The 16154-nt window shown below is 40.3% G+C and overlaps 1 protein-coding gene across 8 annotated transcripts in view; it reads left to right on the plus strand.

Annotated features, from left to right (window-relative positions):
- The window catches only part of tmem117 (transmembrane protein 117), a 244938-nt gene that overhangs the window by 10257 nt on the left and 218527 nt on the right, over positions 1-16154 (plus strand). For 5 of the 8 annotated variants that reach the window (XM_052030137.1, XM_052030134.1, XM_052030133.1 and 2 more), the window contains exon 2: positions 6222-6428. The exons of 2 other annotated variants lie outside the window; for them this stretch is intronic. In XM_052030137.1, coding sequence (XP_051886097.1) covers positions 6386-6428 — 43 coding nt within the window. In that variant the 5' untranslated portion in view covers positions 6222-6385. The remainder of the gene's footprint in view (positions 1-6221; positions 6429-16154) is intronic. One more of the 8 variants, XM_052030126.1, reaches the window with a different exon arrangement.

Raw genomic sequence — 16154 nt, forward strand, 5'->3', positions numbered from 1 at the left:
GCATGGAAAAGATTGTAACAATTCCCATCATGAGCAACAAGGTAATGGAAAAACTAATGGGAAGGCAAACAAGTTGCCAGGGACTGATGACATGATAGAGGTGTACAAGATGATAAGAGGCATAGATCGAGTGGACAGTCAGAGACTTTTTCCCGGAGTGAAAATGGCTCTCATGAGGTGGCATAATTTTAGGGTGTTTGGAGAAAGCTTTTTGGGGGATGTCAGAGGTAAGTTTTTTACAGAGAGTGGTGGGTGCGTGAATGCACTGCCGGCAGAGGTTGTGGGGGCAGATACATTAGGGATATTTAAGAGACTCAGATAGCCACATGAATGATAGAGAAATGGAGGGCTATCTGGGAGGGAAGGGTTAGATAGATCTTGGAGCAGGATAAAATGTCGGCACAACATCGTGGGTCAAAGGGCCTGTACTGTGCTGTAATGTTCTGTGTCCCAAAGACGTGCTTTTGCAGGTTAATTATGCACTGTAAACTGGCACTAAATATGTAAGCAAATAGTAGAATCTGGAGGGAGTTTATAAGAATGTAGGGAAAATAAACAATGGAATTAATGTAGTATTAGTGTAAAATGGGTGGTTGATAGTCAGCGCGGACTCGGTGGGCCTATTCCTGTTTCTCTCTATGACTATATGGCTGCAAAAATAATTGGTTGAAGTTTTTCAAAATTCATTGAGTTGGATTGAAAAGCTGCAGATGTGACTTCCTTGTTCGAGATGGGAGGAAGATAAAAAGAAGGAAACTGTAGTGCAGTTAGCTTAACATCTGCTGTTGGGAACTTGCTGGAGATGATGATCAAGGAAGATACAGCTATTCATTTAGAGAAGTGTTTTTTTAAAAGGAAAATCCAGTTTGACAAATTTGTTAGAGTTCTTTGAGAATGCAACAAGCTTTCCTTGTGTATGAAATACAGAAAGTTAGCAGCAAGTAGTTAGGAAAGTAAATGGAATATTGGTGTTATTGTTAGGAGGTTGGAGTTTAGAAATAGAGAAATATGTATTTTATAGTATTCTTCATACAGTTTTGACCTCTCACTTGTGTTATCACACTATTCCTCAATAATTAAATGAGAATTCCGTTTTTGATTGCCACCTTCTCTCAAGGTTAGCTAATAGCCCAGCCATGTCCACTATCTAATTCATAAACCTACACAAAATCCCTTTGAGTTCCATCATCAAACCTGAAATAAAAACATAAAATGCTGGAAATATTCAGCAGGTTATGTGGCACCTGTGGGGCGAGAAAAATCATTGAGCTGAAAAGTTAAACCTGCATTGCTGCTGCTTGATCTGCTGAGTATTTCCAGTATTTTATGTTTTCATTTCGATTTCAACCATTTGCTTTTAAGTGATTACAAAATTCCTGAGATAATGATGGCTGACCTCAAGTAGTATTAGCTTTGGGTCTCCAGATTCCTTGCTGAGATGGCAGCAGTGGGTTAAAGAGCGGGGAATTTACAAACGTTCATGGGGAGGCTGCTGGTTGTTATTTTGTATGAAAGGGAGAAGTGCAAAGGAGAGTTCTGTCATGTGACACTTGATTCTTGCATGAGGAAAAGCCAGTCCTGATTGGCTCACAGAAGCATAATGATCCAAAAATATGATGGGGTGTTAACTGATTGGTTTACAATTTTCAAAGGAAAATGTGAGTATCCATCTGTTAAGTAAATATACACTGTCCCTCTTGTATTGCACAATAGACTTTTAAAAAATTTGCTATAGGCTTTTTAAAAAAATGCTTTATAACATTTAACAAGTCGCACAGATTAACAATTTAATTTACCTCACTATGCTTTCATGATTTAGAAATTACATTTGCAAACCTGTGTTCAGTACATTTTGGATGAAAATAAATCAATCTGTTCAAATAAGTTCCTTGAATTGCACAAATAATTTCTAAAAGCAAATAGGTAATTTTCTGCCTTTATTAAGGAATTTTTAAAAAAATACCAAAATATCTATATAAAGTTGCAAAACAAACTATCGTACTCATTGGAAATCAGAAACAGAGAGAGAAAATGCTAGAAATATGAGATAGGCAGCATTTGTGGAGAGGAATTGAGTTAGTGTTTGATCTGAAATGTTAACTGTTTTCACAGATGTTGCTTGAATTGCTGACTGTTTTCAGCATTTTCTGTTTCTGTTTTATATCAAATTATGTGTTCTGAAGGCCTTTTTGATTCAGATAATTAGATAACTGATCTACAAACCTTGCTAAAAGCGCTGACTAATTACAAGTATGTTGTATTAATTTTTTATTAGTATTTTTAGAAACTAAGAATATTTAAAAAGTCAAATTATCATTCTGAAATTAAAACATTGAATGTTGAAAGAGCTGAGAGATAATACACTAAAGAATAAACCAGCGAGGACATTTTCCTTTTGAAAAAGAAGGCAGTAATTTGACCTGACCATGCCCTCTTGTCATTATTACCATCGGGGCGGAGCTACAGGAGCCTGAAGACCCAGACTCAAAGATTCAGAAACAGATAAAATAAGATAAGATATCTTTATTATTCACATGTACATCAAAACACACAGTGAAATGCATCTTTTGCTTAGAGTGTTCTGGGGGCAGCCCGTAAGTGTGCCACTTCTGGTGCCAACATAGCATGCCCACAACTTCCTAACCCATACATCTTTGGAATCTGGGAGGAAACTGGAGCACCTGGAGGAAGCCTACACAGCACAGGGAGAACATACAAACTCCTTATAGACAGTGGCTGGAATTGAACCTGGGTCACTGGCAATGTCAGCTTCTTCCCCTCTGCCATCGGATTTCTGAATGAACCTATGAACGCTACCTTGTTATTCTTTTCTTTTGCACTATTTATTTATTTTTGTGATTTGTAGTAATTTTATGTCTTTGCACTGTACTGCTGCTGCAAAACAACAAATTTCACGTCATCTAAGTCAGTGATAATAAATCTGATTCTGATTCATGAATAGGAAATCATTTAATAGGATGTTCATAGACTTGCCATTTTCACATCCAGGTGAGACCAAGACTGGAGGTCATAATTATAAAAAGTCAGCGATAAACTCAAAAGGGTATTCAGGTGAAACCTTATTATCCAGAAAATGGTTAGAATGTGAATTTGCTTTTATGGTAAGCAGTTGATGTAAATAGCATAGCATTCATTGGGAAACTAGATAAGGAGAAAGGGCACCAGCTATGCCTGCCTCTTCGCTGGCTATGTTGAACAGTCTCTGTTCCAAACCTACTCCGGCACCATTCCTCAACTCTTTCTCCACTATATAGATGACTACATTGGTGCCACCTCTTGTACCCGTGTGGAACTCGACAGTTTCATAAATTTCGCCACTAATTTTTACCCAGCTCTCCAATTCACTTGGACTATCTCTGACATCTCTCTCTCCTTTCTTGATCTTTCCGTATCCATCTCAGGAGATTCCTTATCCACTGACATCTTCCACAAACCCACTGATGCCCACAGCTACCTCGAATACAGCTCCTCCCACCCTGTCTCTTGCAAGGATGCTATCCCTTTTTCTCAATTTCTCTGCCTTCGCTGCATCTGCTTCCATGATGAGGCTTTCCACTGCAGGACATCCAAGATGTCCAACTTCTTTTCTAACCAGGGCTTCCCCCCGACTGTGGTCGAGAGAGCTTGCACCCATATCTCTGCCATTTCCCACACCTATGCTCTCACCCCCACCCCTCCCAGACGAACAGGGATAGGGTCCCCCTTGTCCTTACATTTCATCCTACCAGCTTATGTATTCAACATATCATCCTCCGCCACTTCTGCCATCTCCAGCGGGACCCCACCACCAAGCATACCTTCCACTCCCCACCCCTTTCTGCCTTTCGCAGGGACCGCTCTCTCCGTGACTCCCTTGTTCACTCCTCCCACTCCCACCCAGGGAAATTTCCACTGCCCCCGCCATAGGTGCAACACCTACCCCTACACTACCTCCATCCAGGGATCCAAACAATCCTTTCAGGTGAGGCAGAGATTCACCTGCACCTCCCTTAATATCATCTACTGCATTCGGTGCTCCAAGTGTGGCCTCCTCTACATTGGTGAAACCTAATGCAGACTAGCTGACTATTTCGCAGAACACCTGCGCTCTGTCCGTAACCGCGATCTGCATCTCCCCATTGTTGGTCACTTCAACTCCCCCTCCCACACTATCACTGATATGACAGTCCTCGGCCTCCTCCACTGCCAGGAGAATTCCAAGTGAAAACTGATGGAACAGCACCTCACTTTCCATCTTGGAAACTTGCAGCCTAATGGCATGAATATTGAATTCTCCCACTTTAGGTAATTCCACCCCCTCCCCACCTTCCCCACTACCCCCCCTCCCCACTCTGCTTCTTCTCTTCTTCCCGTTCATAGCCTCTTTTCTTCTACCTTTCTTTTTCGTCTCTCTCCTTACCTTTGACCCATCCCCTGATGGATCTGCTTTCCCCTCCTCCCCGCACCTGCATATCACTATCTCTTACCTGCGTCTACCTATCACCACCCTGTGCCCACCCCGCCTCCCCTCTTTTGTCCACCTATTGCTGCTCTGATTTTCCCTCCTGTATATTGGGCTTCCCCTTTTCCTATCTTCAGTCCTGAAGAAGGGTCCTGGCCCGAAACGTTGACCGCCAGCTTTTCTCCACAGATGCTGCCAGGCCTGTTGAGTTCCTCCAGCATCATAGTGTCTTTCATCTAGATTCCATCATCTGCAGTCCTTTATTTCTCTAACTCCTCTTTCTTACTTTTTTCTACTGAAGTAGATGACTTCACATTTTTTCCTCTTTATGTTCCAAGTGCTATGTTCTTGCCCATTCACCTATCCTATCTTTATCCCCTTGAAGGCTCTCTTTATCATCCTCACAATTTACACTGGCACCCAACTTCTGTGTTTTCAGCAATTTTGAATATATTACACTCTTTCAAATCATTAACAGCTTTTGACAGCTGGAGGTCCAGCACCAATCCTTGAGGTGCCCCACTAATTGCAACCTTCCAACCTGAAAATGAGCTGTTTATTCCTACACTTTTTTTTTGTCTGTTAACCAATTTTATTCCTTGCCAGTATATTCCCTTGTGGTCTAATTTTGTTGAATAGCCTCCAGTGCTATCACATTGCTGCAGGTCTGGAGTTATTTACAGCCCAGATTGCAGAAGGAAAAGCTAATTTTCTTCCCAAAAGGAGATTGATTTTAAATTAATTGCGTAGTTTCATGCCCAGCATTATTAATGTTGGCTTTTTCTAAATTTAATTCATTGAATTTAAATGTCCAAGTTGGTTTAGTAGGATTTGAACACATACCTCTGTATTTTTCTTTTAAATTTGTTTGTGCTATGTGGGTTTCACTGTTTGTTGGTCCTAAATTGCTTCTCAATTGATTGGCTAGCTGGGCCATTTCAGGGGGGCAGTTAAGGGTCAATCCCATTGACAGTTTTGGAGTCACACATAGGACAGACTGGATAAGGATAAGAAATTTTCTTTCATGAAGGACATGTGAACTAGATGGGTTTTTGCAAATAATCTGATAATTTCAGGGTTACCATTATTCAATTAGTTTTTTTTATATATTACTTCCATGTAAGTTGTTCAGCTGCCTGGGTGGAATTCAAAGTCATGAATCTAGATCATTAGTTCAACATGCGGGATTACTAATCCTATAATTTAACCATTATTCTGGTGGTGTGTGCGTGGAACGCACTGCTGGCAGAGATTGTGGGGGCAGGTACATTAGGGACATTTAAGTGACTCTTAGATAGATACATGAATGATAGAAAAAACAGGGGGCTATGTGGGAGGGAAGGGTTAGATAGATTTTGGAGCAGGATAAAATATCGGCACAACATTGTGGGCTGAAGGGCCTGTACTGTGCTGTAGTGTTCTATGTTCATATGTTACATTATTGACGAAAGGGCTTTAAGACCATTTTCAGAACACGGATTGCTTTATAATAATAGAAAATGACAATGTAGCTTTAACTGATGAGCTAGAAGAGCAACTGCCCCTCCTTTTACACTATACAGAAATAACATTTTTACAAGCTTGAAAAATTTCTATAAATATCAATAGTTTAAAATGCAGAATTGCAAAGCTTTATATATCTGCCAAATCTTCAAATGCTGGGGTAGACACTAGCCATTGCAAAACAAGCTATGTATTGAATTGTGAAAAATGAAATGAAATGTAAAGGGCTTGTGCTTCATTGAAACTAATGACTCAGCTCAGAGGCTGTGCTTTTGTACAACAAAATCCTGGATGAAAGAAGAGAGCCGTGCAAGGAAAGCTCCGTGACTACACTGTGACTGCCACAAACGTTCCAGCCTGATTCAGCCAAAAGCACAGAGACAACAGAAGAGAGAAGGAAAGCTTCATAAAGAGCAGGGCATGAATCAGGAGGCCAGAAAATGCAGGAATTTGAACATGAAAGGTAAGGGAGAGAGTTTAAAACTAAAATAAACATATAATTTAAACATTTAAATCTATAATAAATCTTGAATAGGATGGATATTTGAGTTAATGTAAAATAGGCCTAAGTATAATGACTGGCACAGGCTGTTAAGAAGTAGCATGCCCAAGAGGCCTTTGCCATATTCTATATTATGTACCAATTGTAATGAATATTAGGCCTGTACATGTATAAACTTGCATTATAATTTTGTGAGAAATTGAAATAGAGTTTACTGAGCTTTACTATGGAATGAAACTAGTGTACCAAACTGTTTAAACAGATACCTGATTCCATATAGTCTAGATCTTTATGGGAATATTCACTTAAATGTTGCATCTGGTCAGCTGCAAATTTATTTGCTTAAGAAGATAGAACAATGGGAAAACAATTTATGGAACAGTTCAGTCTTTATATTACTATAGGCATAATTCACAAGAATATTGCAACTGATCCATTGTCCACTTAACAAGGTTAAGTGAAGCATTTTGTAAAAGAATGCATTATTGCATGTTGCCTTTGTTGTTTGTGATGATTATTAATTAGATTTTCAATATCTGTAATAGGGTTCTTTCATTGGGTATTGTTTGACTGCCCTTTGGCAATTCAATAGACAAAGGGGGTCGCTCACTTTGCACCTCGATTGTGCAATGTACAATTAGCTCTTTTGAGAAAAGATCTTTTGAATAGTAAACCAGTGTTTGGATATATCAGAGCAAGGGGAGAAACAAAACTCTATGTATTGTAAGCCAATTATGGCTGAATGGAACAGTTAAAAAGTGTATTTAGATTCTGTTCCCTACTTGCTGTTCTGATTATCTAAGTATGTGATAAGGTGGCAAGTTGATTAAGGTAATAGACAGCTAATCTTTTCACTTTGCAAGCATTGGGTCAAAGCCTACCTTTCTTGATTACATTAATTTTCAATTCAGAATCAGGATCAGGTTTACCATCATTGACTTATATGATGAGAAACCTGTTGTTGTGCAGCAGCAGTACAGTGCAAAGACATGAAAGTTACCATAAATCACAAAATAAATAAATGGTGCAAAAAAAAGGAATAAAGAAGTAGTGTTCATGTCACAATGTTGAGCAAAGAGCAAGCTCGCAGAGAACCCAAATGCGGTACACTGGTACGAGACTGGAGTCAGGATGCTTCCTCAGAAGCAAACACAGGCAGCAACTGGAAGGAATCTTGCCTCAGGGATCTGAGGTGGAGTCCCAGCACAAAAACTGGATATCCTAAGAGGAATGGTGAAACCAGGACTGCTCTAGAGTTGACAACTCTAAGCAGCCAGGAGACAAAGTAAACCCAAAGGTTGACCAATATTCTGGCAACTAGTGCTAGAGAAACACGGGTACTTATGCTAGGCCCCCTGACGGGGCTCAGGTGTGTGTCGTTATGCAATTAGTCATGCAGGGAATCCATGTGCTGCCCAAGAAGGCATCATCAATGGAGCTGAATCGAGGCCAGTACTCAGAACCATGACAGTTCATGTGTTCATGGACTGTTCAGAAATCTGATAGCGGAGAGGAAGAAGCAGTTTTTAACTCATTGAGTGTGGGACTTCAGGCTCCTGTACCTCCTCCCCGATGGTAGTAACAAGAAGAGGTCATGTCCTGGATGGTGAGGGACCTTAGTGATGGATGCCGCTGCCTTGAGGCACCGCCTCTTGAAGACATCCTTGATGGTGGGGAGGGTTGTGCCCGTGATGGAGCTGGCTGAGTCTACAACCCTCTGCAGCCTCTTTTGATCCTGTGCATTGGAGCCTCCATACCAGGCGGTGATGCAACCACTCAGAATGTTCTCCATTGCACATCTGTAGAAATTTGCAAGAGTCTTTGGTGACGTACCAAACCTCCTCAAGCTCCTAATGAAATACAGCCGCTGGCGGGCCTTCATGAGTGTATCAATGTGCTGGGCCCAGGATAGATCCTCCGAGATGTTGACGCCCAGGAACTTGAAGCTGCTCACCCTTTCCACCGCTGACCCCTCAATGAGGACTGGTGTGTGTTCCCGACTTTCCCTTCCTGAAGTCCACAATCAATTCCTTGGTCTTGCCGACGTTGAGTGCGAGGTTGTTGTTGCAACACTACTCAACCAGCAAAACTATCTCAATCCTGTACTCCTCCTTATCGCCATCTGAGATTCTACCAACAACAGTGGTTTCATCTGCGAATTTATAGATGGCATTTGAGCTGTGCTTGGCCACATGGTCATCCCAATAAGGACGTCAAAGGTCCAGTTGCAGAGGGAGGTAAAGAGGCTCAGGTTTTGAAGCCTGGTGATTAATACTGAGGGAATGATGGTGTTTAACGCCGAGCTGTAATTGATAAACAGCAGCCTGACGTATGCTTTGCTGTTGTCTTGGTGCTCCAAAGCGGAGTGGAGAGCTAGTGAGACTGCATCTGCTGTGGATGTATTGTGGGTCAGTTTCTAGCACATGTTCCTCTGAGTCAAAAATGTGTGGGTTTACCAAGTCCTACTCCAGTGCCTTGAGCCCAAAAATTTAAGCTGATACTGCAGTGGAGTACATGAAAAACAGAAAACAAATGCAAGTGTTAGAAATCTGAAATATGCAACAATGTTGCTTTGGTGCCATTTTTGGATGAGATGTTGAACTGAGGCTCTGTGTACTTTCTTGTTGAGGTGACAGAAAGGATTCAATACTATCTTTTTTGTGTTCAGGCTAATATTTCGCGAAAATATTTTGTTAAAACAGATTTAGTTATTACTATTTTGCTACTTGTCAGTATTTTGCTACTTGTCAGTATTTGCTCAGTGCTAATGGTAACAATTGCACAATAGCTGTAGCGAGGGTTCTGGAACATAGAATAGTACAGCACAGGAACAGGCCCTTCAGCCTATGATGTTGTGCCAAACCAATTAAGCTAATGATGCCTAATCAAACTAATCCCTTTTGCCGGCACATGGTCAATACCCTTCCATTCTCTGCATATCCATGTGCCTATCTGAGAGCCACTTAGACACCTATCATGTCTGCCTCTACGACCACGTCTGGCAGCACATTCCAGGCACCCACCAGACTCTGTACAAAAAAACTTGCCCTGCACATTTCCTTTGAACTTACCCCCTCTCACTTTTAATGTGTGCCCTCCGGTATTATACATTTCGACCCTGGGAAAAAGATATCGGTTGTCTGTCTACGCCCCTCATAATTTAGTAAAATTCTGTCAGGCCTCTGCCACTCCAGAGAAAACAACCCAGGTTTGTCCAACCTCTCCTTATAGCAGATGCCCCAGGCAGCATCCTGGTAAACCTCTTCTGCACCCTCTCCAAAGCCTCCACATCCTTCCCATAATGGGGCAATCAGAATTGAATGCAATACTCCAGATGTGGCCTAAACAAAGTTTTATAAAGCTGCAACATAACTTCATGACTCTTAAACTCAATGCCTCGACTAATAAAGGCAAGCATGCTATACGCCTTCTTTACTGTGGCTTGTACAAGAAATGGTTCCTGAATCAACAGAACTTTGGAGATTTAAGTTAAGGTATTGGCAATGTTCTCACTTCCTTTAAAACCCTGGCATGAAAAGCATCAGGTTCTGAGAATGTGTCACCATTTAATGTCATTATTTTCTTCATTATCAAGATTATAGAGGTGATAGACCTTATAGAGGTTTACAAAATCATGAAGGGTATAGATAAGGTGGATAGTAACAGTCTTTTCCCCAAGGTAGGGGAGTCCAAAACTAGGGGGCATAGGTTTAAGATGACAGGGGAAAGATTTAAAAGGGACCTGAGGGGTGAGGTACTTTTTCACGCAGAGGGTGGTGAGTATTTGGAACAAGCTGCTAGAAGAAGTGGTTGAGGTGGGTATAATTTAAGAAGCACTTGGATAGGGCTTAGAGGGATACGGGCTGAATGCAGGAAATTGGGACTGGCTGGGTGGGCACCGTGGTCAGCGTGGACTGGTTGGGCTGAAGGCCTGTATCTGTGCTGTATTTCTTTATGACTCTATTACTGCTGATTTGTTTATGTTCATTATAATGGGTCTCTATCCCCAGGTTAATTGGGTTTGACAGGGTGTCTGGTATGCTACCCTTTAATTCTACAGCAAGATACATTTCTGCAATTATTAACACAAGTACAATTCCTCCATTTTCATTTCTAATACATCTTGAGCTCAATCCCCTCTTTTTCCTAATTGTAAACATTTTATGGTGATTTTAACTTTACTTGCACATTTCTCCCTGCTTCTACCTCTGATGGTATGTTTTGTCACCCTTTGCCTTTCTTTGTACCTCTCTCTTGGTTTAGGTTCTGTGCTTTCCTTTCCATTACTCTATGCTGGCTTGTTTAACTGTACATTGTTCCACAGCTCCTCGTTCATACATGCTTGTTCAATTTCTTACAAGAAGGGCTCTTGCAACTTAAAGGTGTAAACATTAATTTTTTTTTAAAAACACCTCCATCTTACTGCTAGATGGATATTCACACACCATGAGTATGCTAACCAAATTGCTAAACCCAACAGGGCTTGCTCCCTTGGTTAATTTGTTGCAGAAATTCCTTTTGCTATCATCTGGCCTGTCCCAATCTATATGAAAGTTACAAATCCCCTTTTCAAGCTGTTTTAATTTCCCGAATGCTCATCTAATTTCTGCATTATTACATTCTGTCACTTTGCAATTGCAACTAGGATGTCTTTTGGTGATATAGCCAAATCTTTCCTTAAATCTAAGTAAAGGGTGCCTTCCTATGGTCTCTGTGGAAGGGTCTTTGACTTTAAACATTAACTCTTTTTTTTTCCACAGCTGCCTGTTCTGAAATATATCTAGTATTTTCTGTTTTTATTTCCTCAGATTTCCAGCAGATGAAGTTTGTTATAAAAATAATCGTAGTTTAATTAGTACTTTGTGCATGAAGGGTACTATATAAATACAAGTATTTTATTTTCTTCCACTTTCTATTTGCTTTTTAACATTTTTACACTGAGTGGATAGAAAATAGGCACAGGTCCAGTAGTATATCAAAGACTAATGTAAAATGAAATTTCAAAATAGATAGTGCTGGAAATCTTCAGCAGATCTGGCAGCATCTGTGGAGAGAGAGATGGCTTTAATGTTTCAGGTTGATGATCTTCCATCAAAACCTGAAGTATTAACTCTCTTTCTCTCTCCACAGATGCTGCCTGACCTGCTGAAGATTTCTAGCATTGTGTGTTTTTATCTAAGATTTGCAGTGTCTCCAGTTTTTATTATTTTGGATTTACAACTAATGTGAGGATCTACTCTGGTCACACATACGCTGTACTGAGTATCAGTACATTTTATGTCCTAGCAGCCTCATTAGCTTTTGGCTTAGAAATTGGATTGTGCTCTGCCTACTTTTACACGTGTAGCATGCTCGGTCTGTTTCAGAAATGTTGTGCTTACCACGTTGGTAAATGGTCCCCTAAAGGTTATCCAAAATAAACGTGATAAGTTTCTACTTCTGTCAAGTAATGTTAAGTTTGGATTCAAGTTTATTGTTGTCATAGGCATACATACACAAATTATAAATGCAATGAAAATTAGCTTTTTGCGGCAGCAGCCCTGTACATTACTATTTGAGGACAAACATAAGTTAACATAAACTTAAATATAAATTATACATAACTTACACGTGCAAAATAAATAACAAAATAAACATAATGACACTAGTACAAGATTGAGAGAAAGAAATATAGTCTTTTTCAGATTGGTTCAAGAAGCTGATGGTAGTGGGGAAGAAGCTGTTGTTGAACTTTGAGGTGGGATCTTCAGGTTCCTGTACCTCCTGCCTGTTGGCAGCATCAAGAAGAAGGCATGGCCAAGATGGTGGGGGTAGCTGATGATGGATGCTGCCTTCTTGTGACATTGCCTATTATATATTTGCTGAATATTTTTAACAATTGAGCATTTCATTGCTGCCATAAATGAAAAATTTCATTGGCACTGTAGCTTTCATTAGTGTTTCTCTTTCAATTGCATTTTTCTTTGAAGTACAGTGTCTGATATATGATCCTCAAGCAGCAGAGTGAGTCGGCTTTTCAATTTGACTGCTTTTGGAGGGTTAAACAAACATACATATACTTAATAGTTATAGGAGGTTGGGTTGCTCTTCATTTTCTTGTTCGCCACCTGCTCATTTTCTGCTGCTTTTGCACTCTCCCATTCTGTCACCCAGCCAATCAGGAATGGATGGATGAAGAATTCCATGGATCCATGAAACCTTTGGGATTGTAATGTTTGCTTGATAATGTTCTGAGGATGGCAGAATGTTTCAGTTGGCTGAATCTTAAGGTAGTTTGCCTGTGTTGGCCCATAATTACTTTCAATCAGTTATAAACAAAGAAATATCTAACATTCACCCTCTAAATAAGAGGTTTCCAACCCCTAATGTAGGATCTGAGCACTTAATCTGGACTGATTCTTGTGTAATACATTGCAGGAAGTGTCATTCCTCAGATGTGATGTTGAATTCAGATCCCACCTAACTGTTCTAGCCATTGTTCTTCATTTAATTGATATAAGTAGAGACAGAGGAAGCGGTCAGGCTTGAAATGATTTCGAACAGGACAACATTTTGTGTGCTACAAGAAGGAACTTAATTTAAAATCTGATCACCAAATGCAATTGGGTCGTACAGTTTCCAAAATTTCTTCTGAATCTTTTGTATAATTGACAAGTATGTGCACAGAGGCCATGAGGAACATGGGGTACTGTCAAATGCTGTACAGTGCACATTTTGCCATTGTTTTGAACAGAATTCAGTTGTGTATCTAAGGCCTGCAAAGACCCAAATTACTCTCACACAGAAACAAGAGAGTTTGAGACTAGCTTCTGTTAAAGGATTTAATTTCATTTGATCTGAGATTAGGGACTCCAAGATGCTCAATTTATGAATTTTTCTTTCCAGAGGAGTTCATTTGGACAGCGGATTGAGTAATGTGGGAGATAGTGTGGATTGGAGGGGATGAGAGAGAAACAGTGGGTAGAGAAGATGGGGGGGGGGGAAGAGGGTCAGGGAGTGGAAAGGATAGTGGGGAGGGCTGGACAGAAGCAGGCAGGATAGAGTGGATTCAAGAGGTAAGAGTGAATCAGAGAGTAGAGGGGGAAGTGGATTGGAGTGGTTGAAAGAAGATTTGATGGTAGGATAGTGAGGAATCTAGGATTGAAGGGGAGAGCACAGATTGGGGTGGGGGTGGAGAGAAGAGCAGGGAGGGGATTGTAGACAGTGAAAGGATAGGGGAGGAGAGAGCAAAGTTGCAGAGACTGGTGGGGAGGAGAGGAGAGCTTGAATGGGTGGTAGAAATAGTTTCAAGAGAGGTTTAGGACATTGTTGGAAGGTGACTGGAATAGTGTCATTGGGCTGTATGTTCATTATGTTGGTTTTAGCCAGTCAAGGAAGTGATCCCTGGAGATCAGGGAATGCTTAATGTAGGAGGTGGCTGATTTTAGTTAGGAAACCTGAGCACATTGGTAGAGAATATGGGCCTAGGAGCATCACCAGCCAAAAGGTGTTAAAGGATCTAATTTTAAAGGATCTAAAAGTTAACTTACCTGGAAAAATGTGCCTCAGATTCCTTGGCAATAGACCAGGTAAGGTTTGGCTGCCTCCAACTAACACAGAAACAAGTCTGCTCACAGGTCTCATATGCGTAGAACAGTTTTGGCAGATGGCATCAGTGTCCTTGGCATAACCATTGGGCAGGCACGGTAGTGTAGTGGTTAGCATAACGCTATTACAGCACCAGTGACTGGGGTTGAATTCTGGCTGCTGTCTGTAAGAAATTTGTGCATTCTCCCTGTGTCTGCGTGGGTTTCCTCCGGGTGCTCCGGTTTCCTCCCACATTCCAAAGATGTACAGGTTAGGAAGTTGTGGGCATGCTATTGTTGGCACCAGAAGTGTGGTGACACTTGCGGGCTGCCCCCAGAACACTCTACGCAAAGATGTATTTCACTGTGTGTTTCGATGTACATGTGACTAATAAAGATATCTTATCTTTGATCCATGTGTTTGATGGAAATCTGTGGAGGACTCGGAACAAAAATCCAACATTATGCTGATAGTGCACTAATAACCAATTGTTAAGGATGAAGGATTTTTGCTAAAGTTCTATCATGTAGGATCTAAAATCCCTATGCAGTGTGATCAGATTTCTAGCCCAAACAGGAAATTACATCAACAAATTTGCATTATGCTCATGTTCCTAATATGCTGGAAAGTGTAATCACTATTCATTTAAAAGTTATTGCTGAGCAGGTTTAGAAATTTAAGTCACCAGTGATAATGGTGACTTTGACTACATTTAATAAATCTTTTTACCTTCGAGGCATTGTGGAAAACTCTGGGTAAATTATGTAAAATGGGATGGAACTGGTATAAGCATGAGATGTAATAAAATGATGTCTTAAACCTTAAGAGCAAAATCATGAACTTAACTTGAACCAATGGTTATGCCATGCAATAGGTTATATTTATAATAATCATACTGATTACCACTTTCACCATTGGTTTATCTTTCAAGATTCACCTTGCAACCTTTCCCAGTCTGAGATTTTCAATTGGTCCTAAATTGTATCCAAGGTTTTTAACCTCATTCATTCAATATAATCATCAATTCCAAGGGTTGATCATTCTTTATATCAAGGAGACCTTACTGATATTTCTTTTAAAGTTGTGTTTTGCTGTTTAGGATCTATGTACTTTTACCTTACTCTCACAATTCAATTTAAAGTAATATTGCAGTGTCAAGGTCTCTAATATTTTTCACCACCATTCTTGAGATCCGTCATTCACTTTATGGCTCATCTTCACATTGCCTCAAGTGTTCATGTGCCCTGTTATGATCTGACCTGACTGGAACGTTGTAGAATTTGATCATGACTTCCCCTGTCTTATATTTAACTGCTTTGTTGAAACTGGAGTGTTTTAAGTTGGCGAGTTCTAAGTAAACACTCCTTAAATTCAGTATTCTTTGTCTTAATGACAATGTCTAAATTGTTCTACAATGAAAATAACATAATTTCATTAATAGTTTGAGATCTGAGTCATGCATTGTTTAAACATTGTTTAGTCATTGACATTTTTAATCGCTTATTCTATTGTGAGGGAATGATACATGACAAAAACTGTAAAACTAACATAGATCACAAAAGCACAGTGCTTGTCCTTGTGAATATTTCAAGAAATTAAGTTTTTCTCCTTGGCATTGCTTTGGGATTGAGGATGATTTGGTTCCATTTCAGTTCTGTTAGTCCTCAGGTGACTGCTGAGGACAGCATGGGTACCATAGATTCTTCCACGGGAAGGGCAGAAAACCCCTTATGGAATGGGCAGGTGGGTAGTTTGAGAGGCAGTTTGCTTCTTCTGCTGGGCTTCTTTGTGCTCCTGATGGACAGAGGTGCCCAGTGCCATCCCAAATGCTCTTTCTCCACTTTGAGCTTCCATGGCTTGGAATTCCCAAGAGTTGGTGGGAATGATGCAATATTTTCAAGGAGGTTTTGAACACATCTTTGAATATTTTTCTCTGTCCACCTGGTAATCTCCATTATCTCATCTTAATTGGTGTTATTTAATTCTATAATCTTGGATTTCTATATTTCTTCTTTCCTCTTCCAAGTATCTTTTTAACGTCTGCTGTGCACTATGTAGTGTGCAGTCTGCCAATGTTGTCTTGTTTCTCTCTATTCTGGTTCAGACTAATGCTTAGTGCTC

This window comes from Pristis pectinata, chromosome 15, assembly GCF_009764475.1.
Source record: "Pristis pectinata isolate sPriPec2 chromosome 15, sPriPec2.1.pri, whole genome shotgun sequence".
Lineage (NCBI taxonomy): Eukaryota > Metazoa > Chordata > Chondrichthyes > Rhinopristiformes > Pristidae > Pristis > Pristis pectinata.